Source organism: Eptatretus burgeri, chromosome 11 (assembly GCF_056783735.1).
Source record: "Eptatretus burgeri isolate ZD-2024b chromosome 11, Ebu_testis_v1, whole genome shotgun sequence".
Lineage (NCBI taxonomy): Eukaryota > Metazoa > Chordata > Myxini > Myxiniformes > Myxinidae > Eptatretus > Eptatretus burgeri.
In genome coordinates this window covers 35,170,716-35,197,816 of record NC_140971.1, presented here as the reverse complement: position 1 = coordinate 35,197,816, position 27,101 = coordinate 35,170,716, and the positions used below count along the sequence as shown (strand labels likewise).

Below are 27,101 nucleotides of genomic sequence, written 5' to 3'. Positions count from 1 at the left end.
AGTATTTCCTTTAATACTGCGTGGAGTATTGTGTTCTATGAACACTAGTTATGTACCTGTTATTACTTCCTTTTGTTTCATTCCCTCATGATCATTCACTTATTAAATACACCTGGTCTTGGATGGCTGTGGCGACCAGTTCTCAATGAGTGATTCAGGGGGAAAAAAACCGTCGTGGGCTAATCGGCCAATGTTCTCAGCACTGCACATCTGGACTGCGTCGCATGTCATATCAGGCTCGCTGGGTTTATTTTGCATATAACATGCGACGCCTAATTGGAGTAACACAGGTCGATTCAGACTTCCAATCCATACTGTATTGTGACATTAGGCGTGTGATCCGGCAAGCTGTTAAGATCACCTTTAAGTGACTCACCGGAATCGAACCAGGCAACTGGCACAACCATTATTCCATCTTTGATGGCTTTATACCTGAAGTACTGGACATTATTTAAATCAGAAGTGGCATAGCCCAATAATAGATATTCTTATCTCAGTGTATGATGTGCACTGCTTACTCAAAAAATAAATATTGAGGTAACAAAGTGCACACCATACACATGGTACTGGGTGCTTATTCCATAAGCCTGCAGCACCATGATTAGCAATGAGGTGAAGGGTTACTTAAAAGGTATTCCACTTTATTGAACTAACAAAAGCACACACTCGTGTACTCTTTACAAAAGATTGTGGAATTCATCATATGTGCAAGTGCACGAAAAAGCTGTTTTCAAAGTTTGGAGCCGCAAGTGCAGTTGCTTTCCTGAGCAACAGCGGAACATTCGATTGATTATTATGAATGGAGATGGATCAACAGGCATGACATCACTGGGTTTATTGCACATGCCGTTATCTCAAACACAAACGTATGGCTTTGCCATCATTGCCACATCTTACTGACGTTGTGGACCATTTTGGATCACCAACCAATTTTCACCAAACAGTGTATCCATATAACTGTCCTGCGAGACCCGAAAGGAAAGGATTGAAGCTATTTCATTGGGGGGACACATTTCTTCAACAACTTCCAAGTCCATTTCACCTCATGTGGGAGGTGGAAGGGTGAGTCATGCCGGTGGGTCCAATATGAGGTGGTGGATGTGGCATGGAAGTGAGCTGCTGGTGAGTCAGGTGAGGCTGAGGAGCTGATCCACTGTGGAGATCATCAAACTCAGTCGACCAGTTTCGCAGCTTGTCCAGGTGTCTACGGAGCAAAGCTTCCTTCCGCTGCAGCTCAGAGCGCAGATCATTGACTTCCTGTGGTTGGTGAAAGGTATCGATTAAAATATTGAACCAATAAGAGACTTTTGTCTATAAATACAGCAACGTTACATTGTGATAAAATAATTAATGTTGTACTAGTATAAAAAGAGAGGTATTCATTAAAGAGTGCAATATCTGGTTATGGGTTTTGATTTATAAAGACGCTACATGGCTTGGGCACGAGCACACAACGGTCTACCTCATGAAGTTATCATGAAAAGTTTTAAACATCCACCTGCTATAATGCTTACATGAGACAACAGGCTTAATGTCTCCTCTGATGGATGGCATACTCAGATGCAGTGCTGTGCCTCTGAAGACAGACATTATTAATAAAATAATTCCCTAAAGGTATTAATGGTCCTGAACAACAATTCAAGTGTTGTTTTATTCACCTTTTATTTATTTTTTTTATGACTCATTCATTTTATGGTCACAATGCAATAGAAAAGAACCAAAGTTGCTGGTAACATTCAAGATCAGTGCTGGAGGATCTACAAACCTCTCGAACGAGCAGGTCTGGGCGTGACGAGCTCAGTTGCAACCTCTTCTGAAGGAAAAACATCTCCACCTGTCGTGCAACCTCTATAAACCTGGACACGGCCTGCTCCACACCTGAACACAATAAATGACATTTCAATCGAACAAGTGCAAGGAGGATAGATTTTCCAATGGAAATTGTGGATATCCAGAGTGACGGCACTCAAAACATCAATGCTAACCTTTTGAAATGTGAAATAACAAATTAACCCGGTATTTAAGGGTTAGCTCTCAATGTGAAAGTAGATGGGACAGTTTACTTTGGACTACCACCATGTAAATAACTTCAAGATGCAGCACCTTGTGCTGACTGCACTTCAGTGCAGTCGAGTTAAATTTGACCTCGCCAGGTATCGAACAGAGGATGACATCTTTCAAGCAAGTACACCACAAAGAGATAAGCAAATTCAGGTCATTGGAGCATGTATCAAACACATATTGATTTACATCCCTGCACAAAGCACAGCTCCCAAGAAAGAAAGAAGACAAAAGTGAGAAAACCATAATCTAATCCAGAGCGAAGTTGATGGTGCGCCATTGAAAATCCCCACGCTTACCACCTAAAGTAAAGTTGAAAGATGTCAAAAAGTTCCACCAGGAATGACCCAATATCAAATTTTGAGTTAAATTGTATTTTCCCCATTTCAACCCCTGTGACCCAAAGTCCCCATCCCCTGAGGCATGAACCGGGGGGGGGGGGGGGTCGAATCCAAAAACCAATTACATATTTCATGCACCCCCAATGTTGATTGCGTGTACAAAGTTGTATTTAGAAAATGTTTCGTAATGTGCCTGTAATTACAATTTTGGGGATTTGACGTTTTGATCCCACCTGAGGGGGCAGAGCCAAATATGATACTGCTCTCGCACCTTCTTTCCACATGGTGATCATAACTATCAATTTGGTGAATTTATGCATAACTGTTTAGGAGATAGTGTGATGGACAGGACAGACACTACAATATCCCCTCCCCCTCCTCCATCCTCATTTTTTCTCCCTCAAAAAGCATGCGTGCGTGCAATATATATATATATATATATATATATATATATATATATATATATATATATATATATATATATATATATATATATATATATATATATATATATATATATATATATATATATATATATATATATATATATATATATATATATATATATATATATATATATATATATATATATATATATATATATATATATATATATATATATATATATATATATATATATATATATGTATGTATATATATATATATATATGTATGTATATATATATATATATATATATGTATATATATATATGTATATATATATATGTATATATATATATATATTTTTTTTTTGCACGCACGCATGCACGCACGCACGCACGCACGCACACACACACACACACACACACACACACACACACACACACACACACACACACACACACACACACACACACACACACACACACTTAATTTCCTTACCTGTTCGGATCTCCTCCTGGTCTGTGCTGTTCACATAATCCTGGCTTACAAGGGAAGCACAGCAGGCCTGTCGGGGACAGGGGTTGGGTAAATAGAAAACGTAAAACATCCCCACAAACAAATGATGTATTAACCCAACTGTCCCTGAGGATACTTTTTAATATGTCGGTAAACCATCCCCAACTGACTTCAACCTATATCTCTCGCCTTGTTAAGGTTATTTCACCTCTTCCTCCACAGTAATGGAGATGGGTGCCACATCATGAAGCACCACACCTGTGGCCTGATGCGTTCCTGGATTTGTGGATCCAAATATGAGTGCATACACTATCACACTATAAATAGCACTCTATTTCTTGTCGATAAAAACAAGACCTTGAAGATACAACCACTCTTATCTTTTTAACTCATTTTGATAACGAGAGCCAAAAGTGCAGTGAAGTATTACATTGTTGTGGGAATGATTCTTAGTGGTTAATAAAACTGCTCAGTATCGTTCTGTAATGTCCTTAATATTTGTTTAGAATAAGAATAATACAATTAACTGAGGTTAGCTTTGAGAGAAGAGCTTTTAATGGCCAAGTTCTCAGAGCTGAGAACGGAATGTGCAGAGCTTTTTAATGCCTGGTTGTGGAGAGCCGAAAACGGTTGAAATCGCCAGAGCAAGGGACTTCGAAGAATGTTGCAATGGAGCAGAGTTTTTCTCCATGCAATGCCTGATTGAGGTGGAGCGGTTACACCGAGAATCAACCACTGTCACACCGATCGATGCATCAGAACTCCTGCACGACTTTGACAACAACGGTTTGATAACAACCTCCCAACATTGTGCATTTCCCTGTACTGTACTGTATTCATCTAATGAATGAGAGCCCGAATCATAAAACAAGAATAATTAAGGAATTTGCTGTTATTTGTTTGGTTTATTCGAGGGTGTGTATCTAGTAGGGGTTAATAAGATGATTTTTACCTCTGCCACCAAAGATGGACCGAGGTTGTTTTCACCCCTGTCTGTGAGCAGGATATCTCAAAAAGTTGACAGATTCAGACGAAATTTTGTGGACACGTTGGATGTTTGACAAGGACTAATTGATTAGATTTTGGTGAAGATCCATATTCAATAATTTTTCAACAGATTCTTCACCATTGAGAGATGAGACCAATGATAGACAGCATTACTTCAAAAGTTGTGGCCAGATTGTGACAAAGCTTAGTGGACGAGTAACTGGATTTGAAAGGCCGTGAGCACCTATCGGCTCTTCCTCGGGTTGATTCTATGGTCCCTACGAGTATTGTAACATGGCAAACAGGCCCAGGAACTTACTCGGGGTTGTGAAAATTGGTCATTTTGACACGACCTGCAGGACTCAAAACAGGTAGCCGGAATGAGCCATGGCTGAAACAATATGTTGTATGTTTGGAACAAAGTGAACTGCGTGGCATGTTGGACAAATGTCCTTGCCTACAAACAATACATGTACAAGCTAATCCATGAGTTTCAGAGCAGGTCTTGCTCATAACAAACTCAGATTTGAAAATCCCCCTCATATATATATATATATATATACATACATTTTTTTAATGCATTCAGCCTGTTTGTTGAGTTTGGCTGAACGACACCAACGTGCATTGATACACAAAGCATTTAATGCAAAAAAGCATCACCTGGTGGATTGCTACTTCAGAAGATTCCTTGAGACTCAAACTCTTCTCAAAACAAACATACATTCACATAAACAAAACCAAGGGATCCAGTTTTCTCCCAGCTTCACCTCAAAGGTTGCTTCAAGTTCATCAACAAGGTGTGGTGAAGATCGTGCTGGACCCACTGGAAGCGAGGGAGGTGGAGGTGCAGTGAAAACGGACGTTGAGGGAAGTGAAGCCATCTCCAGTCCTAAGATGTGTACATGATATGCATTACAGGAGTAGTGAAGACTATAATTGAGCTGCTGACAAAGTGGGCTAAACCACACAATACGACAGCACAGTACAAAGAGGGATTCAGCATTCAAGTTCCCATTTGAAATACAATTCAACTCCCAATGGACAAGTATCACCATCACTTTCAAATGTTTTGTTAAGAACGACCATTAACATAATTTATGATGAAACAAGCTTTAAAGATTAATTTAGTGAACTTGATTCAATTTCACCCCAGTTGTGGGATAGCCCAGTTTACTTCTCAGGGGGATCGTATGTGAACTATTATCCTCCTCTTTCCAGAATCCAATTTTTACAATAATATGCAGCCTGCTTTTCATGATGGAATTCCCCTTTCAGGGTTCTTATTGTTTTGTCATTGCAGAAACATTATCAAAGCAATTTCAAAAGAGCTGAATAATAACTGGGGTTTTTCTTTGTTGTTTTTTTTAATACCAAAAATTTCATTGATTCACAGCAATCATCTTATCCAATCAAATCCACAATGTTTCTTTACTATACTATTGTAGAACTCAGATTTGAAAATCCCCCTTTATATCAATTTTGTTCATGCATTCAGCCTGTTTGTTGAGTTTGGCTTAACGACACCAATGTACATTTATCGTAATGGAGATGCATTCCTGGAGTGTGCCGACTTGATTGGCCGTTTCTCACGACGCCATCCTTGGAATGGGCTGCGGTTGCAGCCACTGGCCATCTCAGCTTGACGTCGCCTTGATCCTCATCGATGCCATGCTTTTCCTACAGCACTCAAGCATGTCAAGCCTGGCTACTCATCTCCTGCTTAAAAGGACATTACACTCCAGATACACATTGGTATCTATCGCAAGCTAATGGTCGCAGATCTCAACCATTTTATTTGGAACCACTGTTAATTAAGTAGTCTTCTTCTTACGACATCCACTCAACATGGTGACATGAGATTTTTCAGGGGCTTGAATCCTGTAGGCCAGGAGCAAGACCGAGGGGAAAAAGGTCTTTCTCAACCCACACCATATACAATGTTTGTTTGCATATTCTGTTACACCAACCTCTCTGGAGCATTTCTCCGGTGGGTGTCACTTCGAATTGTGGTATACGTTTTTTTATTCAGGCCATTTTGTATAGTGGGGGTCAAATCAAGTTTTCACACCAATATGAGAACAAGGTTGAGAGGTGGGTTCATTTAAACGACTGTATTTTCCTAACTAGTCGCTCAAATTTGACATGATATACATGGATGGAATGAGAATGGATTATACTACATATAGATTCGAGTTGCTATGGGTGGGGTAATATTCAGAACGTGTACATGGAATCCAAATAATATGGAGAGAAGCATTCTCAGTAATTCTCTAATGAAAATTTGACACCAAAGTATCAAAATATCTGTTGCACAAATACACAATAAACCAACGACCACTGCGTCGTATTGATATTCTTCCAGTATACATATGTGACTCAATTCCAGAAAAAGGTGGCTTCATGGGGGGGGTCGGCGGGGGGGGGGTGGGTGGCCCTTTGGACAAATGCGGTCAATACTGCAACATTATTGATATGCACTAGCCCTTCTGATATACGAGATAATACTACGTACCTCAATTTTTACAATCCTAGCAAGTTTAGTCACCATATCCGATTTACTCGAGATTGTGATTCAAGTGATAAATGTACAGTGGACAGATATACATATATGGACTTTACATTGTTCTCCTGAGAGCACACACACAACACTTCACTGATTAATGACACTCAATCAGTGCAAATCTAAATGTGTCCAACATGGCATAATTAAGAAGTCTAGTCCTCAGCTTCATCATCGTCGTCATCCTCTAACATGTTTGAAGGGTTCTCGCAGCTTTCAGCCATGCATGAGCAGGCCTCGGTACACGAAAGTCCATTCACCCTACACGTGCAAACAGACCGACGACAGGCACTCTTGGCGCAATGGCAAGTGCGAAGCTCTACAAGACCTTTTGGTGCTGGGTCTTTCTCCATCCATAAAGGTTGGTAAAACTACCAAAATCACGAATCACTGCTCATCTTCACTCTTTCATTCCTCTTTTTTCCCGCCTTTGGAATAAACTTCCTCACTCTATTCTTTCCCATTCTTCCCTCCAGGCTTTCAAAACAGCTGTTCACCACCCCCTCTTATCTTCCCCCATCCAAATCCTCGATGTTTTCTACCCCCGATAATCCACCCAAGCCCACTTCCTTCAATTCTCCTGCTTTCCTTCCTGAAAGTCCCTGTAATGTCCATCTTCTCTTCGCCATTTTCCCCGTCCCATCCCCATCCCTCTCCCTTCCACAGTTCACCTAATGTGTCTGTTCCCCAATGTTTTGTCCCTTCCACTCCCGCCCCTCTTGTCTCATGCCTCCTTGCTGTGAGTTGTGTGTTAGCTCTCATACGAGCCTCGACCAAGGTATACAAAAAATAAAAATAAAAATAAAAGGTTGAATTATCTCCTCATTAATTAATTAATTAATCTCCTCATTAATGTCATTATTGTCACCAGCCATATGGATGAAGACACCAGAACAGATGTTCGATGGAATGACAACTCCCATTTCTTCTGTTTTAGCCAGAATCTCCTTTGCCAGTCCGGTGTCAATAGCATCTATCTCATCGTAGGACGAACAGTGGCCCATTTGGTTAAGCAATGTTATCAGTTCCTTTGAACCAGTTATGTGACGAACTGCCATGGCGAGACTGGTGTGCTTCGGAGTCTTAACACGTGCATGCGACGAGCAATGAAGTAGATCTTGCGCCACCATGATGACCTTCCTCTCGTCCGATTGATTCTTGCATTCTGCCAGAAAGTTCCCAGCATTGTCACTATCATCAGCCGAAATTACCCAGCGTAAGAACCAGTATACACTGTCTGGTACAAGTGATTTCGCTGTGATGAGACTCAGATCATCCGTGTTCAAAGGCTTGACAGGAATACCATTGCATTCAGCAATATCCCCTCTGATCAGCATCGCAGTACGATACAGAAGTTTAGTGCGTTCTGTCTGATGCAAAACTTGTTCATCAGCGGAAGAATCTTCGTCTTCATGGGGCTCAAATGTTTTTTTGAAGGCTGCATTCAGAACATCTTGCAGTGATATTGAGCTTGTATACATCAGTTCTGATTGCTCTCTAATTCGGGGCTGGTGGAATACCACCTCATCGCCAAAATGCCGCATCAATCTGAGCTTCAAATGCTGCTTTGTGTATTTGATGGCCTTTTCGTGGTCAACACCGTGTGTTACTAGAAGACGTTGATATTTTTCGAGAAGATTGCGCATATCTTATGCCTTGCCATGCTTCAAATCTGTTTTAAGGCCATCAATTAAGTCCCGGAAAGCGCTGGTGTATTGATCTTCATTTTCGCTGGCCTTAAAAGTGCGATGTTTGATGTTTGACTTACTGGTGTACTTTGAAAAGCATACTTTGTGATATTTTGCTTCAGCTGCCACAAGGTCACCGTTTACTCCACGGATTATATGCAACATATCTTCATCGCCTAAAGCTTCAGCAGAATCCTTGATAGATTGACACACTTCAAATGTGCTAGCATTCAGCATTTCTGTCACTTTTTTGTGGGACCTATTCTTGCAGAACATGCACTTTGACCAGTCTACAAGACTCGACTGTGATCTGGACCGTCTCCCTAGCTGATCTGCGTCCATCGTATCCGATCCCGAAACTTCAGACGGCGACAGAGATGGTCCTCTTCGCTTCGCAGTAATATCGAGATTGTGTTTGCTAGTGCAGGACTTGTAGCAATTTGAATGCCAGAATACATCCATGGTCTGTAGTCTCTGTAAATCTGGAAGCAGTCGCTCATAACGCTCATCTTGCCTGCACTGCAGTGCAGAAACGAGCCTCTCTATGGAAGTGCTCTGTCCCTTTCGAAGAACATCCTGTGAATCTTCTTGACAGAGTACACATTTGTCATAGTTTATTCTCTTTCTCCGTTTTCGTGGTGGCAAAACAGGAAGCACGCAAGCACTGCTGGTATCGTCATCCATGTCTCCATAAAATCTACAAAATCATACGAGGTTTAATCCCTCACAGATTGCAGTCTGTAGCCCAGAAGACAAATTAGTAACAGGTCAAGATACTTCAAGATGAACGTCCAGGTACTTTTGGAACTGTTCAACTACCTGAAATGAAAAGAAATGTTATTATAACAATCAGCAGAAAGTCATTACTCTTCAAAATGGTACATGTGCAAACCATAGATGATTTAGGATACGTTCTTTGCCAACGCGGTCAAGCTACGTATATTTAACAGGCAAACTGTCTCAAGATCACAAATAATACATTTTGTACAGAGAATGGCACAAAAATTAATTATGCATTCAACAGACATTCAGCAAACAGAGAAATACAAAACCACAAACACACTTTTTCGATTTGCCAGGTGAATTCTACAACATGTTTGTTGCGTTATGGGATTCTACATATGAATTTTGACTAATACTTCACTGACTGATTTATATGTATGCACCAATCTCTTCTCTTTATATCCATGCATTGTATAATAATTGGAATGAACCAGTTCAAAAGATACAATCGACGAAAGCAACCCACCATGGATCACATTCTCCCATTGATGGGAAAAAACTACATTTGACCCCCACTATACAAAATGGCCTGTAGAAAAAATGCTATACCACAATTTGAAGTGACACCCACCCTAAATCTGCTCAGGAGAGGTTGCCCTAACATAATATGCATTCAGACCTTGTATGTGGTGTAGGTTGAGCAAGACCTTATTTTAAGGCCTATATGGGAAATAGCTCCTTGACTACTGGTGCAGAGAGAGACATTTCTCACTTCTATATTTTGGGGCCTTTCTCCACAAGGCTGCACCCATGACATATCACATCTTCAAGGTGACCTCCGTCTCTGCACAGGCATTCCTCTAGTCTTCCCCGCGTGTTTCCCATGACGGGGCGTAGCATCTCCAAAGACATTCCGGCAATTTCTTGACAAAGTTGTTCTTTCAGCTCTTAAATATTGTGTGGGCGATGAGTGTATACTTTGCTTTTTAAGTACCCCCCATAAAAAACGCCACATTGTGACAGATCTGGGCGACCTTGGAGGCCAAATAATATCACTATTCCTGCAGATGATGTGGTTATGAAAAAGTAGTCACACGGCGGCCATTGACACTCTGACAGTATGAGATGTCATGCCATCTTGAAGAAACCAATCGGCCTCATTAACTTGAGAAAACCTTGTAGCTAGTTGATCAGTCAAAAAACTTGCAATGTTGCCATAGTCATGACTGCCATGGATCAGTCATGTTGCCATAGCGGAAATCGGTTTTTTAAATCTCCCGTTTCTCTGCTCCACCCTGTAAAAGTCTACATGCAACAAAATATTGAACAGATTGGAAAATATTTAGAGGTCACTACAGTTTGCACATTTTCTTTTTAAATTAAAAAAAATGAAATTTTTTGATGTTTTACTTCAAAATACTGTTGCGGTTCTCAGAACCACATGCATACAACAGATAGGCCATGGGCCAGATATGGCCACAGTGCAACCCCCCCCCCCCTCAACAAACCTATGTTTTTCTGAATCCCCTGTATATACTGAACACGAATATGAATGTTAACATTGGAAATTTTGGGATGCACTACCTGTTTTGACCTTTTGAACAGGGGTACCCTAAAATTATACTTATCGATTTGCGTCAAATTCAATTTACGGATGGAATCAAAATGGCATGCAGAAGGCCCAAATCATATCCAATATACATGTATGATACATCAAATTGAAGATAATTGCATTCTGATCATCTGTATATGTGTAACAGTGTTGTTCATTAAAACTAAATGAAATTAAATACATTTCAATATATATTCCCTATCTTTTGAATAAACACAAAATCAACACTCCGTATTCCTCAATGAATATATTTGACATTATATGAATTTTATTGCAGGTACAAACTATTCAATGACAGTGAGAAACGGTATTAATTACATTTCATTTTTCGAAAATATCAAGCAACTATTATGAAAATATACAACGTTATCACACAATAAGCATCAAATGGGTATTCAGACAAATAATGTTTTCAATCAACCACATTTTGACAAAATACACATTTGTGGTCACTTTTATGGAACATTACTTGACAAACTATTACCATGATTACAGAGAATTAGTTATAATACCACACAAAATATTATTTAATAGTATAGTTTGAAAGCAACCAAAAAATCCAAGATGGCCACCATCAGCATTACCAAACTACAAAATATTTCATTGCACATAAACATTTCCAGTCTATATCTCCATAATCCAGATCATGTCAGTTACCTATAATACAAGAATATTTTACGTGCATGATTTCATTATCCTTCATATTTCTTCCCATATTCATCCATCATACAAGTCTGGTGTTGGCACAGTGGTTAGGGCAGTGGCTTGGGACCCAAAAGGTCCTGAGTTAAAGCCCCGTTGGGACACTGAATTAATACACCAGGGGGTTGACTCAGCCTGTCATCCTTCCGAGGTCGGCGAAATGAGTACCAGTTGTACTGGGCCCGGTGTACGCCCCGGTTAGAATAGGTGTACCATATCCCTGTGTGTCGTAAGAGGCGACCAGGGTTGCGTCAGGAAGGGCATCCGGCATAAAAACCTATGCCAAATCATTATGCGGACAACAAAACGAATTTCCATACCGGATCGGTCGAGGCCCGGGATACCAACGACCGCCACCGGTACCGGTGGTCAGCAGGGTCCCAGTGGAAATTGTGCTACTGCTGGGCGAAGGAGAAGGAGACGGGGAAGGCGAGTCCGGAGGCAGTGGGAGAGTGGGAAGGGTAGAAGTGTGCAGGTGAGAGTTGGAACTCTGAATGTTGGGACGATGACTGGCAAAGGGCGAGAGTTGGCTGATATGATGGAGAGAAGAAAGGTGGACATACTGTGTGTACAAGAGACCAAGTGGATGGGGAGTAAAGCTAGGAGCATTGGAGGTGGTTTCAAACTGTTCTACCATGGTGTGGATGGGAGGAGAAATGGTGTCGGGGTAATCCTGAAGGAAGATTATGTCAAGAGGGTATTGGCGGTGAGGAGAGTGTCTGACTGAGTGATGAGTGTGAAGTTGGAAATTGAAGGGGTGATGATGAATGTCATCAGTGCATATGCCCCACATATGGGGTGTGAGATGGAGTATAAAGAAGATTTCTGGAGTGAGTTAGATGAAGTGGTGGAGAGTGTATCCAAGGATGAAAGAGTGGTGATTGGAGCAGATTTCAATGGGCATGTTGGGGAAGGGAATAAAGAGGATGAGGAGGTGATGGGGAGGTACGGTCTCAACAAGAGAAATGTGGAAGGGCAAATGGTGGTAGAGTTTGCAAAAAGAATGGAAATGGCAGTGGTAAATACGTATTTCAAGAAGAAGGAGGAACACAGGGTGACATACAAGAGTGGAGGAAAGTGCACACAGGTGGATTACATCTGAAGCAGGAGATGCAACCTGAAAGAGATTAGTGACTGTAAGGTGGTGGCAGGGGAGAGTGTAGCTCGACAGCATCGATTGGTGGTCTGCAGGATGACTTTAGAGGTGAGGTTGAGGAAGAGAGTGAGGGCTGAACCAAGGACCAGATGGTGGAAGCTGAAGGAGGAAGACTGTTGCGTGAAATTTAGGGAGGAGATGAGACAGGCGTTGGATGGTGGTAAAGATGGGTGGGATGATTGGGCAACTACAGCAGAAGTGGTGAGGGAGATAGCTAGGAAGGTACTTGTTGTGACATCTGGACAGAGGAAGGAAGATAAGGAGACTTGGTGGTGGAACGAGGAAGTACAGGAAAGTATAAGGAAGAAGGGGTTGGCGAAAAGGAAGTGGGATAGTCAGAGAGATGAAGAAAGTCGGCAGGAGTACAAGGAGTGGTGGCGAAAGGCAAAAAGAGAGGTGGCAAAGACCAAGGAAAAGGCACATGACGAGCTGTATGAGAAGTTGGATACAAAAGAAGGGGAAAAGGATTTATACCGATTGGCAAGATAGAGGGACCGAGCTGGGAAGGATGTGCTGCAGGTTCGGGTGATAAAGGACGCAAATGGGAATGTGCTGACGAGCGAGGAGAGTGTGTTGAGAAGGTGGATGGAGTACTTTGAGGAGCTGATGAATGAAGAAAATGAGAGAGAGAAGGTTGTAAGAGGTGGAGATAGTGAATCTAGAAGTGGGGTGGATCAGTAAGGATGAAGTGAGGACTTTTATGAAGAAGATGAAAAGTGGAAAGGCGGTTGGCCCAGATGGTATACCAGTGGAGGCATGGAAGTGCTTAGGAGAGATGGCAGTGGGGTTGTTAACCAGATTGTTTAATAAAGTCTTGGAAAGCGAGAGGATGCCGGAGGAGTGGAGATTAAGTGTACTGGTTCCGATTTTCAAGAATAAGGGTGATGTGCAGAGCTGTGGAAATAACAGAGGGATAAAGTTTTTAAGCCACACCATGAAGGTGTGGGAAAGAGTCGTGGAAGCTTGGTTGAGAAGAGAGGTGACGATCTGTGAGCAGCAATATGGGTTTATGACAGGAAAGAGCACCACTGATGCAATGTTTGCTTTGAGAATGTTGATGGAGAAGTATAGGGAAGGTCAGAAGGAGTTACATTGTGTGTTTGTGGATTTTGAGAAAAATTATGATAGGGTGCCAAGAGAGGAGTTGTGGCATTGTATGAGGAAGTCGGGAGTGGTGGAGAAGTACGTGAGGATCGTGCAGGATATGTATGAGGACAGTGTGACAGCGGTGAGGTGTGCGGTAGGAATGACGGACCGGTTTGAGGTAAAAGTGGGATTGCACCAATTGAGCCCTTTCCTGTTTGCAATGGTGATGGACAGGTTGACGGACGAGATCAGACTGGAGTCTCCATGGACTATGATGTTCGCGGATGACATCATGATCTGTTGGGAGAGTAGGGAGCAGGCTGAGGCGAGCCTCGAGAGGTGGAGGTACGCACTGGAGAGCAGGGGAATGATAGTCAGTAGGAGTAAGACGGAGTACATGTGCGTAAATGAGAGGGAGGGTGGTGGTATGGTGCAGTCGCAAGGAGTTGAGCTGGGGAAGGTGGATTGGTTTAAATACTTGGGATCAACTGTCCAAAGTAACAGAGAGTGTGGGAGAGAAGTGAAAAAGAGAGTGCAGGCAGGATGGAGTGGTTGGAGAAGAGTTGTAGGAGTGATCTGTGACAGAAGGGTAGCTGCAAGAGTGAAGGGGAAAGTATACAAGACAGTAGTGAGACCAGCTATGTTGTATGGTTTGGAGGTGGTGGCACTAACAAAAAGACAGGAAGCGGAGCTGGAGGTGGCAGAGTTAAAGATGCTGCGATTCTCGTTGGGAGTGACGAGGATGGATAGTACAAGAAATGAGTATATTAGAGGGACAGCGCAGGTAGGACGGTTTGAAGACAAAGTGAGAGAGGTGAGATTGAGATGGTTTGGACATGTGCACAGGAGGGAAGCGGAGTATATCGGGAGAAGGATGTTGAAGATGGAGCCGCCAGGCAGGAGGAGAAGAGGAAGGCCAAAGAAGAGGTTCATGGATACGGTGAGGGTGGACATGCGGGTGGTTGGAGTGTCAATGGAAGATGTGGAGGATAGAGCGAAATGGAGACGGTTGATCCGCTCTGGCGACCCCTAACGGGAGCTAGCCGAAAGAAGAAGAAGATTCATCCATCATATTTCCAAACATACATCTACAACTTACAGTGCCAATGCAGACTGCAGAAAGCATACGTTTCAAAGTGAATAAAAGTGTTTATATTTGCATTATATCCGCATCATATTGCATACAATATTCACGGAACTAAATAACATAACCAAATCTCAAACATGTAAGTATTTAAATACAACATATATTCTAAACAATTCAAAACAGAAGTATACTCCAATATAAATGAATGTTGCTGTCGTTAACGTGAATCGCAACTAATCCTACTCATTGTCAGACTTTGAGCTTTCCATTAAGATAGTCCGATTCATCTGGAATGTCCATGTCCGAGTCTGAGTCCGAGTCATTGATGTTCGCTGAATCTTCAGCGATGTCTGCCAACTGCTGTGGCAGGACCCCTCCCTCGTACCAAAGAGGCTCCAGCTTCCCCTCAACTAAAATCCACCCATGTCCATCATTTGGCTCAGGGATCTCAAGATTTGCAACATGGGCTCTTTTCTAAATGCCAAGTTGGAAGTTGACTCTCCGGATGTGTTGCTCCAGGCTCTTCTTGCATGGAGGGAGAGTGCCCATATCAACTGTGCTCGAACGGGAGAGATGGTCATCATCTTTCGCATACAGCTCATTCATTTTCATGAACTGCAACTCATCGATGCTCCGAGTACGAGGTCTTCCATATAACGCACAGGTGAACTCGTCCAGGTCATCCATCAGGTCGTCGGGTACTTCCCACGTGTCTCCTAATCTAGCTAGAACTGGTACAAACTTGGGCAGCCTAGAAAGGATCTTCATTGGCTTCACCTTGCCTAGACCCTTGAAAGCGCTGGTCGAGTCGCAGCCACTGAATACATGAAGAGCCATTATTCCTGTTGAATGCTGTGTAGAATAACCATGGGCAATTTCGGTCACGTCGATAAGCCTCTTCTTGTTCCCGGTACCTGTGTCAAGCAAGATCGTCACATCTGTCATAGTTGCAGCGTAGTGCATGAGGATGAAAAATATATCACTATCTGGACTCTTCACCCTGATGTGGCTGTACTTAGAACTGACTCCTGGCATACTCGCAATACAGAATGATTCGAGAATCAGTTTCTTCTTGAGTGGATTTTAGTGTGTTCAGTTCTCTGTTACACGTTGACAGACGGTCTTCAGATGTCAGTAGATATGCTGATCCGCCACAAGATACCTTCCTCCCGTGTAACTTGCTGGCATATGCGTCTTGGCTACAGAGTCAAGTGAGGAGTTCAATGAACTGTTGCTTGTTCTCATCATTGCTCAAGAAGAACTGCAGGTTTTTTAGCGGTTCCCCTCTTCAGAATCAGTTTGTCCCCGGATCCTCTCCTCAGTCGTTCCATTGCCTTCACAGAGCTGGGTACGTAGCTATCTGTGCTAAACACGTCACCTGACTTCGGCAGGATGTTGAACACTTTTTCGCATATCTGGCTGAAGTTACCTGGTATCTCCTTTAGGAAGTAGAAACAGGCATTGCCATAAAAAAATGACAAGCGTTTTGTCATTCGGAGTTTGCTGACCCATGTTCTGGCCATATCTGGCCCATGGCCTATCAAATTTCAAGAAATATAAGGTAATTAAAACCGTTTCTCACTATCATTAAATAGTCTGCACCTGCAATAAAATTCATCTAATGTCAAATATATTCATTGAGGAATACAGAGTGTTGATTTTGTGTTTATTCGAAAGATAGGGAATATATATTCAAATTTTTTTTTTTTTTTTTTTTTTTTTTGTATACCTTGGTCGAGGCTCGTATGAGAGCTAACACACAACTCACAGCAAGGAGGCATGAGACAAGAGGGGCGGGAGTGGAAGGGACAAAACATTGGGGAACAGACACAGGTGAACTGTGGAAGGGAGAGGGATGGGGATGGGACGGGGAACATGGCGAGGGGAAGATGGACATTAAAGGGACTTTCAGGAAGGAAAGCAGGAGAATTGAAGGAAGTGGGCTTGGGTGGATTATCGGGGGTAGAAAAGATCGAGGATTTGGATGGGGGAAGATAAGAGGTGGTGGTGAACAGCTGTTTTGAAAGCCTGAAGGGAAGAATGGGAAAGAATAGAGTGAGGAAGTTTATTCCAAAGGCGGGAAAAAGAGGAATGAAAGAGTGAAGATGAGCAGTGATTCGTGATTTTGGTAGTTTTACCAGAAGGGGGTTGTTGGCGGACCTTGAGCGCCCTGTGGAAATGTGGTTGGGACAAATCGCAGAGAGAGCAGGGGGGGCAAGGCTGGAGAGGAGTCGGTAGAAGACAGAAAGACCACCGACCAACCTGCGGTGATTGAGTGAGAGGCCCAAAGACTCAGCTTCATTGCGGGAGATGCCAATGATCTTAAAAGCCCTGGTTTCGACAGCGTGAAGTCGAGAAAGGTGGGAGGCAGGAGCACCAGCCCAGAGGGGAGAGCAGTACTCCATCAGGCTACGGACAAAAGCTTTGTAAGTGGTCAGGAGCTCAAGAGGGCCGAGGAAGGACTTTGCACGACGGAGGATTCCCAGTCGGCGACTGGCTTTTGAGGCAAGGTTGGAAATGTGACTTTCCCAGGAAAGGTCATGGCAGATAGTGAGACCCAGAAGCTTGAAAGAAAAGACTTCTTCCAGAGGATTGTTGAGAAAGTGGATGGGGGGTTTTGTAAAACGCTCCTCTCGAAGAGACATAGTGAGAGTGTGAGATTTGTCTGGATTGAAAGACATGTTCCACGTGTTGGACCAGTTTGTGATTTTATCCAGATCTGCAGTGAGCGAAGAAGCTGCTGCTTGCCGGGCTGAGGGATGACAGATGGTACGGCAGAGGGTTGAGTCATCGGCAAAGAGAAATAGAGGATTTTCCAGAGAGTCCGAGAGATCATTGATGAAAACCAGAAAAAGAACAGGGCCCAGAACGCTACCTTGAGGAACTCCAGCCTGCACAGGAAGAGGGGATGAAAGAACTCCATTTAGGGCCACACGTTGACTGCGACAGGAGAGGAAGTCTGCGAGCCATGAGTGGAGATGGCCTTGAATACCATGGGCAGAGAGTTTGGTGAGTAGGGCAGGGTGCCAGACTGTGTCAAAAGCACGTGATATGTCCAGGGATACGGCTCGGATTTCCTGTCTGGCATTGAGGACCTCCATCCATTGATGGGAGAGCAGTAGCAGCATATCTAGGGTAGAGTGACCTGGTCTGAAACCAAATTGATGATTGGAAATCAAGCCATTGGAGAAGAGGAAGGATTTCATGTCTGAAGCGATGATGGATTCCATAACCTTGCTGATGATTGGGAGAAGGCTGATTGGTCTATAGTTACAGGGATCTGTTTTTGCACCTTTTTATGCAGGGCAGTGATGTTAGCAGATTTCCAAGCAGATGGCAGATGACGTTGGGAAAATGAGAGGGTGAATAGAACAGAGAGAGGGTGAGCAAGAGCAGAAGAGCAGGCTTTGAGGACACGTGGGCTGATGCCGTCTGGACCGGTTGCAGAATCTCACTCGAGGTTTGAAAGCAAGCTCTCCACCTTGTCAGGAGAAAAGGATACAGAGTCCAGGGACAGTTGGGTGCGACTGGGTAAAGTGGGTAGAGATAGTGATGGGTTTGGGACACAAGATTTAGCTGCAAACACCGAGTTTAGACATTCAGCTTTATCACGTGTGGAATCAGCAGTGCGGCCATTTGAGGTAAGGGAGGGATGGGAGGGGGAACATACACCAGAAACAGATTTGATTAAACGCCACCAGGATTTTGAGGAGGGAGAGAGGTTTGAGAGTTCAGACTCTGAGATGAGAAAGATGTTGTTTTCTGGCTCTCCTGAGGGTAGCTACACACTTGTTCCGAGCTTTGTGGAAAGAACTGAGATTGCTCCTCAGTTGGGTTTGCTTTCCATGAGGCAAAGGCAAGTTGTTTCAGGACAACTGCCTCGCCACAAGCTTCAGTAAACCAAGGGCGGGAGGAAGGGTAAGACAACTGGAACACGAGAGGGGATAAATCTGTGCATGAGGGAGAGCAAGTTTCTTTGAAAGAATCTCCCAGGATGAGTTGATGTTTGAGAAAGTAGTGATAGGAGACCAGTCTGTAAGTTTGATGGCTGCTCGGAGACCCTGCCAGTCGGCTTGAGTGAAATGCCAGACTCGACGGCGGTGAGGTGGTTCTCTGATAACAGCCAGAGAGATGTCCACTTTAATAAGGACGTGGTCAGAAGAACCAATTGGAGCGAAGGAAGAGCAGCAGATATTGTCAGGGAAATTTGTCAAAATCAGATCCAGAAGAGATGGAGTACCATTGGTTGAGATCCGGGTCGGGAAGTTGACCGATTGAGTCAGTCCCAATGAGTCACAGAAAGCTTTTGCTGATGTCCCATGGCAGGTGAGAGAGGTACCCACACCTAGCCAACTGGCGTGATGACAATTGAAGTCGCCACATAAGAGGAAGAGAGAGTTTGGATGAGAAGATAGAAGATGGTCCATGTTTTCGGAGAGTGAGGTGTAGATGGAGTCATCACTGTTCGGTGGACGGTACAGTACACATATAAACATGAGGTGGGAGTGGAGGGGAAGCCGAAGCCAGAGGTATTCCTGGGGGTGTGGGGGAGTGAGAGCAGTGCAGGGAGAGTGAGGAATAGAGTCTTTGATGAAGAGAGTAACACCTCCACCAGGACGAGGCTCAGGTCTGTCATACCGTAAGAGGGAGTAACCAGGGAGAGATACTTGGGAGTCAGACACGTCTTGGGAGAGGAAAGTTTCTGTTAGGCAGATAATGTATATAATTTCATTTAGATTTAATGTACGACACTGTTAGACATATACAGATGATCAGAATGCAATTATCTTCAATTTGATGCATCATCTATATTAATATTTCGACACGCCCCTTTCTTTGTTCCACCATCAGATTTTTGTTACTGCATGAAATGAAACAAGATTTGGCACATATGATATTGTTATGATTATGACGTATGATTTGACCAAAGATATTATTGTCTTCCTTAAGAGGCCCCTCAAAATTCGTTTTGATGCATTTTCACAAACTCCAACGGATTCCATTCAAATTCGGTACGATTATGGCTTTTGGTCCAACTTAGGTCATTGGCTATAAATTTGTTCCATAACACTTCCGATATTCAAAAAAAAAATCGATAAATCGATATCCCTTATGGGATTTTCCATTTAAATCTACTCAAGTTTAAGGCCTACGGGGGGGATGCAAATTTCCACTTTGCCCCGGGCGCCGTTTACCTCCGCTACGCCAAGCTGTTAGGGTTAGGGTTAGGGTTTGGGTTAGTGTTAGGGTTAGGGTTAGCTACCCTAACACTAACCCTAACCCTAACAGCTAACCCTAACAGCTATTCAGGAAATTTGCAAGAAAGCCCGGGCAACACCGGGCTTTATTGCTAGCCCGAGCAACGCTGGGCATTACTACTAGTACATGTATATTGGATATGATTTGGGCCTTCTGCATGCCATTTTTATCGATTTCCTCGTCTGGTCTGCCACAGCGTGTAGCATGACGATCCACGGTGCCTTCTGCCTCGCTTGCCCCCTCGTCTCCTTTACCACAGCGTGACGATCCACGGTGCCTTCTGCCTCACTTGCCCCATATCCTCTCGTCTACCATAACCCTGCACCAGCGTCTACCCGAAACCAGACATGTGCAGCGAGTCACGTAGTAAGGTGGGTGGGCTGCACCAGCATTTACACGAGGCCCGGCCCAGGCTGGCGGACCACGTGAGGGATCGGAGCCAGTCGGAGCGCCCAACTTGGGCGATGACGTCGGATTCGGCATGGCCCCCTCCCCCGAGCTTCGGGCCCTATAAAAGACGGAGAGATCCCTCCGTTGGGTGTGTGTAGAGAGAGAGAGTGTGTGTGTGTGTGTGTGTGTGTGTGTGTGTGTGTGTGTGTGTGTGTGTGTGTGTGTGTGTGTGTGTGTGTGTGTGTGTGTGTGTGTGTGTGTGTGTGTGTGTGTGTGTGTCTCCTGTCCTCGACTCCGCCCACATCTCGCCTCGACAGCCCGCCTCCTGTTTCTCGGCTCCACTCACATGACGTCGAACCGCCTCCTGCATCTCGACTCCACCTACTGCTCCATCCTCGCCCTCTGGACTCCTCCCTTCTCCACTCAAGCTCATCCTGTTCGGAACACGATCTCCACACGTGCGGCTGTGGCCAGAACAACGCGGCTATTGTCTGGTGCCACACCACGGAGCATCCCCTCCCCCGAAACGCCCAGGTACCAAAAACTATAACCTCAACTACCTCCCTCCCTGACTGTAAAAGTCCATTTTTCACATTTGGGTTTCTTTCTCTGTGTGCTTGTCTGAGTGTGCTGGCACCTGTCTGTTAAGTAAGCCTGCAGATCTTTTATTGTTGTTACTGTGAATAATCTCACGTCAAGTCTGCACTGTGTCTGCTTTTGTAAGTTGCTTGTATAATTGTTACACCCCCCATACCCCTCTCCTCTTTCCCTGCATTACATACCCAATAAACCTTTGATGTGCCACATGCTTTTCCTCGCTTGCTGTAAATAAATAATTGTTGTAGAAATGTTCCCAGCTCACCTTTGTCTTTTCCCTCATTGGTCCAGCATGGTTCGAATCTAAGTCGAGCCGGGTCTTTATTCCCAACAATCCGTTCCTTCCAGCCGGTACGTCCTTGGCAGTGCCGCTCGGTTGCATCCGATCCGGAAAGGAGATCCGATCCGGTTCGAACAAGGCGTACCGAGGGTGTGGTTCCCCGGTAGTTAAACCGTGTGGTTAATTCGGTAACCCGATTCACCCATAGGCGGGAGGACCCGAGGTCACGCGGTTGAGTTATTAGCATCCACGGTCGGTTAAGCGACCTGCCGCGTCACGGAATTATCCGTGAGTGACGGCCTACAATTCCGGGGAGTCTTGTGGGAATCGAAGTAGCTTACCCCACCTTGTGGTCTTCTCACCCGACCCCGCAGGCCCGCAACAATACAATGACTGCAGCATTATTATGCACATGGATTAGAATAAACGTGTTGTAGTGAATATTAGCAAAGCACTGAATCATTGTTTATCTGATTAAAAGAAAGAAGCATCACCCGTAGGCATTATTTCTTGATATTCAAAGCCACCTTTATTTGGAGTGGTAACAAGCCGCAGAAGGTATTGTTTCTGAGTCTCGTCATCATCAGCACGGTATTGTAAGATTGGACAAGCATAACTCCCCGTTCAGCAGTCATTGACAACCTTGAGGAGCTTGACCTTGACCTTCAGTTCAGTGATTGGCATGTGGGGTCCATTGGCCAGAGAGCATGAGGCTTCAACAAGAACACTTTCGCCTCTTCTTGGCTATTTGTGGAGAGGAGGCTGAACATTTTCAAGTCGGCTCGTGATGTATGCCTCCAATGGAGTGCAATAATCAATACACCTTTCCTTGCAGCCACTTCAGAGCTTGTGGGTTTGGGGGATTTGAAAAGTTGTCCATCATGGCTGCTTTTGTCTCCTCGTCGACGCGATCATCGAAGAGGGCGAGGGGCACGAGTTGCTCAGAAAAGTAGCACAATTGGCGACAAAACACCTTGACTGCTGTCTTCCTGATGGTAAGCACAGAGTACTTGTGCAGGAGAGCAAGGAGATTGAAGTCATTGAGTGGAGCTCTCTCTGGGAGGGGGGGGGGGCCTTATGCCAGTAGCTGGCATTGATGGAGACAGATGAAAGGGCAAATGTTTGTCAGGCCAGCAGTCTCATGCACTGTCAACTTCATCTGGCCCTTGAACAGGAAGATCTTCAGGGAGTAGATGGCCTTAACCATCCAATGTGCATTCTGTATGAAGTTTTGCCTGTAACCACATCTGCATAGACTATCATCTCCTGTCGCAGACCATCGGGTATACCAATAAAGAGCTCGTCATCAGTGGGCTGCAAATCAGCTTTGTTGATGTAGTGTCATCTCTCCTGGAGATGTTTGAAGAGCCTCGTATCAGACTCAATGGTTGCTCCCAGAGCGATGGAGAATACTGCTGACATCATCTCAAACACATGATTGTGGCACACGATCCAGACAGGCTCCTTGTCCAGGGCTTTCTCAATGAGGATGCAGGCACCCATCCTCAGCCTTATGTTGAAGACAGGTCCCTGGACCATGGGCTTGAGCTTGAGCTTCCAGTCCTCCAGCACCTGGAGACAGCAACACAGCACATGACTGATCTTGGCAACAGCAAGCAGTTGCTTTGTCTTTCCACCAGCTGCCAGGATGGCAACGTGACCTACATGCTCCTTGATGCCGCCGATATCTGGAAGTAGTTTGGTGTCCCAGTGGAGGAGAAGTGGACTGTCTGGGGGGGGGGGGACCGAGCCTGCTCTGTAGTTGCCACCGCCTCAAAAGTGGCTACCCGAGCTTGCTTAACGGTGCTCTATGACAGCACCACATCTTCCAGTTCATAACAGAGTGCTTGTCCCTTGGTGCCCATGATGAACATTGCACCGTGGTCAGGGAGCTTCACTCAGTCAAGTGCGATGGCCACTTCCTTAGTCACAATGATCTGCTTTGGCCTCTTGGGCTGAGATTGACTGGATATTGATGTAGCCCAGCTGCTTTGGCCTAGCTCCATTGGGGTGCAGGTATGCGCTCTCCCGAGTCCCTTCTCATTTTGTATTTTATTGTTTTTCTATAATTATTTAGTATATCTTTGACAACATGCTAAAAAAACTCAAAAATAAATTACAGGCGAATTAATTTACACCATCAGTGTCAAATGCATGTACCCCTTATTCACATGTGTTTGTTGTACATAAACATATGTAAAAGTTGCAGTTTTTTAGGACATGTGACGACTAATCGTCATGCGACTCCTGAACAGCAAGTCGGATTTGGATGTACGTGGTATCAAAATGTGCACAAGACCCGAGAGAGAGAAAAAAGTCAGGAGAGGAGCATTCAAAATCCCCAGAGATCATGAAAGAAATTGTGAAAAACACCGAGGGGAGCCTCCCAAACCACCCCCACCCCCCTCCTCCAGTGCAGTTCACGTTAAGACCCCTATGATCCTTCAACACCCCTTGGACTCTGAAGACACTTTAAGACCCCACACACCCTTGAAGCCAGCCTGGTGTTGGCTTAGTGGTTAGGGTGGTGGCTTGGGATCCCAGGGTCCTGAGTTCAAGCCCCATTGGCTGCAGAATTAACTAACACCAGGGGGTTGACTCAGCCTGTCATCCTTCTGAGGTCGGCGAAATGAGTACCAGTGTACTGGTCCCGGTGTATGCCCCGGTTAGAATAGGTGTACCATATCCCTGTGTGTCGTAAGAGGCGACCAGGGTTGGCGTCAGGAAGGGCATCCGGCCATAAAACATTGCCTCAAGAAAAAGCCCAACCCCTGCACAGCAGGGAAAAATGGCTGTAAAAACGGTCAACACCCTTGAAGCCCCTAACACCATTCAGACAGATTAGACAACTTGGACCCTTGACTATTTAGATTTTAGAGCTCAAGACCACTTGGACCTTTTAAGACCCTTTTTACATACTGGAGAGACCAATGTTTTCGATGCGTTTATGGAGACAAACTAGGATTGGAACGTACCCTTGAAGTCCACACCACACAAACATCTAGAATTCTTGAAAAACAGACTATACTTTTTTTTTTAACCGTTTTTTTTAGACTACACCAGTAGTGGAGGTATGCCTTCTACTATACCGATTGCGCTTCTAGTTTCAATAAGTAATGCACAAACTCGATCCACCGAGAGGGTACACATGTGCTCTCTTCTATCGTACCTGTCGCGGGAAAGTGGTGGGAATCGGGTGGGAGGAGGCAGGGGAACGGGTGAGAGGAGGCAGGGGAACGGGCGAGAGGAGGGATGGGAACGGGCGAGAGGAGGGAGGGGAACGGGCGAGAGGAGGGAGGGGAACGGGCGAGAGGAGGGAGGGGAACGGGCGAGAGGAGGGAGGGGAACGGGCGGGAGGAGGGAGGGGAACGGGCGGGAGGAGGGAGGGGAACGGGCGGGAGGAGGGAGGGGAACGGGCGGGAGGAGGGAGGGGAACGGGCGGGAGGAGGGAGGGGAACGGGCGGGAGGAGGGAGGGGAACGGGCGGGAGGAGGGAGGGGAACGGGCGGGAGGAGGGAGGGGAACGGGCGGGAGGAGGCAGGGGAACGGGCGGGAGGAGGCAGGGGAACGGGCGGGAGGAGGCAGGGGAACGGGCGGGATTAGGAGGCAGGGGAACGGGCGGGAGGAGGCAGGGGAACGGGCGGGAGGAGGCAGGGGAACGGGCGGGAGGAGGCAGGGAACGGGCGGGAGGAGGCAGGGGAACGGGCGGGAGGAGGCAGGGGAACGGGCGGGAGGAGGCAGGGGAACGGGCGGGAGGAGGCAGGGGAACGGGCGGGAGGAGGCAGGGGAACGGGCGGGAGGAGGGAGGGGAACGGGCGGGAGGAGGCAGGGGAACGGGCGGGAGGAGGGAGGGGAACGGGCGGGAGGAGGGAGGGGAACGGGCGGGAGGAGGGAGGGGAACGGGCGGGAGGAGGGAGGGGAACGGGCGGGAGGAGGGAGGGGAACGGGCGAGAGGAGGGAGGGGAACGGGCGAGAGGAGGGAGGGGAACGGGCGAGAGGAGGCAGGGGAACGGGCGAGAGGAGGCAGGGGAACGGGCGAGAGGAGGCAGGGGAACGGGCGAGAGGAGGCAGGGGAACGGGCGAGAGGAGGCAGGGGAACGGGCGGGAGGAGGCAGGGGAACGGGCGGGAGGAGGCAGGGGAACGGACGGGAGGAGGCAGGGGAACGGGCGGGAGGAGGCAGGGGAGCGGGCGGGAGGAGGCAGGGGGACGGGCGGGGGGAGGCAGGGGAGCGGGCGGGAGGAGGCAGGGGAACGGGCGGGAGGAGGCAGGGGAACGGGCGGGAGGAGGCAGGGGAACGGGCGGGAGGAGGCAGGGGAACGGGCGGGAGGAGGCAGGGGAACGGGCGGGAGGAGGGAGGGGTACGGGCGGGAGGAGGCAGGGGCAGGGGGGGGAGGAGGCTGGGGCACGGGCGGGAGGAGGCAGGGGAACGGGCGGGAGGAGGCAGGGGAACGGGCGGGAGGAGGCAGGGGAACGGGCGGGAGGAGGCAGGGGAACGGGCGGGAGGAGGCAGGGGAACGGGCGGGAGGAGGCAGGGGAACGGGCGGGAGGAGGCAGGGGAACGGGCGGGAGGTGGCAGGGGCAGGGGGGGGAGGAGGCTGGGGCACGGGCGGGAGGAGGCAGGGGAACGGGCGGGAGGAGGCAGGGGAACGGGCGGGAGGAGGCAGGGGAACGGGCGGGAGGAGGCAGGGGAACGGGCGGGAGGAGGCAGGGGAACGGGCGGGAGGAGGCAGGGGAACGGGCGGGAGGAGGCAGGGGAACGGGCGGGAGGAGGCAGGGGAACGGGCGAGAGGAGGCAGGGGAACGGGCGAGAGGAGGCAGGGGAACGGGCGAGAGGAGGCAGGGGAACGGGCGAGAGGAGGCAGGGGAACGGGCGGGAGGAGGGAGGGGAACGGGCGGGAGGAGGGAGGGGAATTCGGCGGGAGGAGTGAGGGGTTACGGGCGGGAGGAGTGAGGGGAATTCGGCGGGAGGAGTGAGGGGTTACGGGCGGGAGGAGTGAGGGAATTTGGTGGGAGGAGTGAGGGGTTACGGGCGTCTTGGTTGACGCTGAGCATGAAATAAAAATATAAAATATCGACAGCACGGACAAAACCATAGGTTTGCAAACATAGCGCAGGTTTTGAGGAGCCGATTATATATATATATATTATTCCGTGTTTAATTAACATGAAGGAATGAATCAAAACTCACTGAAGTAAACCGCATGTTCGCCGCCTGAATGAAAGTTGTTCGGAATCTCGGACAACGATCTGGTTTTTCTTTTACGGCCATCAAATTATTATGCACAAAACAACCAATTCATGTTTATATGTACAATAAAAGATACCTGAGTGTATTCTTCAAACTCGAAACGAAACTACAGCAGTCAGCAAAATATGACGTAATTTCCTTTCCGTTTCTCGAGTCCCTGATTGGCTGATCTATCCAGTTACTCCCCCCCCCCCGATTGGCTGATCTATCCAGTTACTCCCCCCCCCCCCCCCGATTGGCTGATCAATGATTTATCGCGCAGACCCTTTCTGTTTTCTTTGAACCGACAGCTTTCGGAATAAAAAGTTTGATGTACGGCGCTTACTTCTTAAGTGATATAAAATTAAAAAAAAATTACTATGTTGAGGGTTTTCAAAGTCATCCCATAATGCCGTGCGCGCCGCCATGTTGGGTGTATTTTCAT

The 27,101-nt window shown here is 46.3% G+C and overlaps 1 protein-coding gene across 3 annotated transcripts; it reads right to left on the bottom strand.

Moving 5' to 3' along the window:
• Positions 1–624: 624 nt before the first annotated feature.
• On the bottom strand, positions 625–26,879 carry MED28 (mediator complex subunit 28). Of its 3 annotated transcripts, none has more exons than XM_085845959.1 (5): positions 26,754–26,879; positions 5,057–5,178; positions 3,285–3,351; positions 1,766–1,878; positions 625–1,257 (listed from the first exon to the last, which is right to left on the bottom strand). In XM_085845959.1, exons 2-5 carry the CDS (start codon positions 5,168–5,170, stop codon positions 1,039–1,041), a joined length of 513 nt encoding a protein of 170 aa, XP_085702085.1. In that variant the 5' UTR covers positions 5,171–5,178; positions 26,754–26,879; the 3' UTR covers positions 625–1,038. The 3 variants fall into 3 exon arrangements, with proteins under 3 accessions (XP_085702085.1, XP_085702086.1, XP_085702087.1); XM_085845960.1 differs by lacking the exon at positions 26,754–26,879 and adding an exon at positions 26,618–26,738; XM_085845961.1 differs by lacking the exon at positions 26,754–26,879 and adding an exon at positions 5,822–7,384.
• Positions 26,880–27,101: the final 222 nt, after the last annotated feature.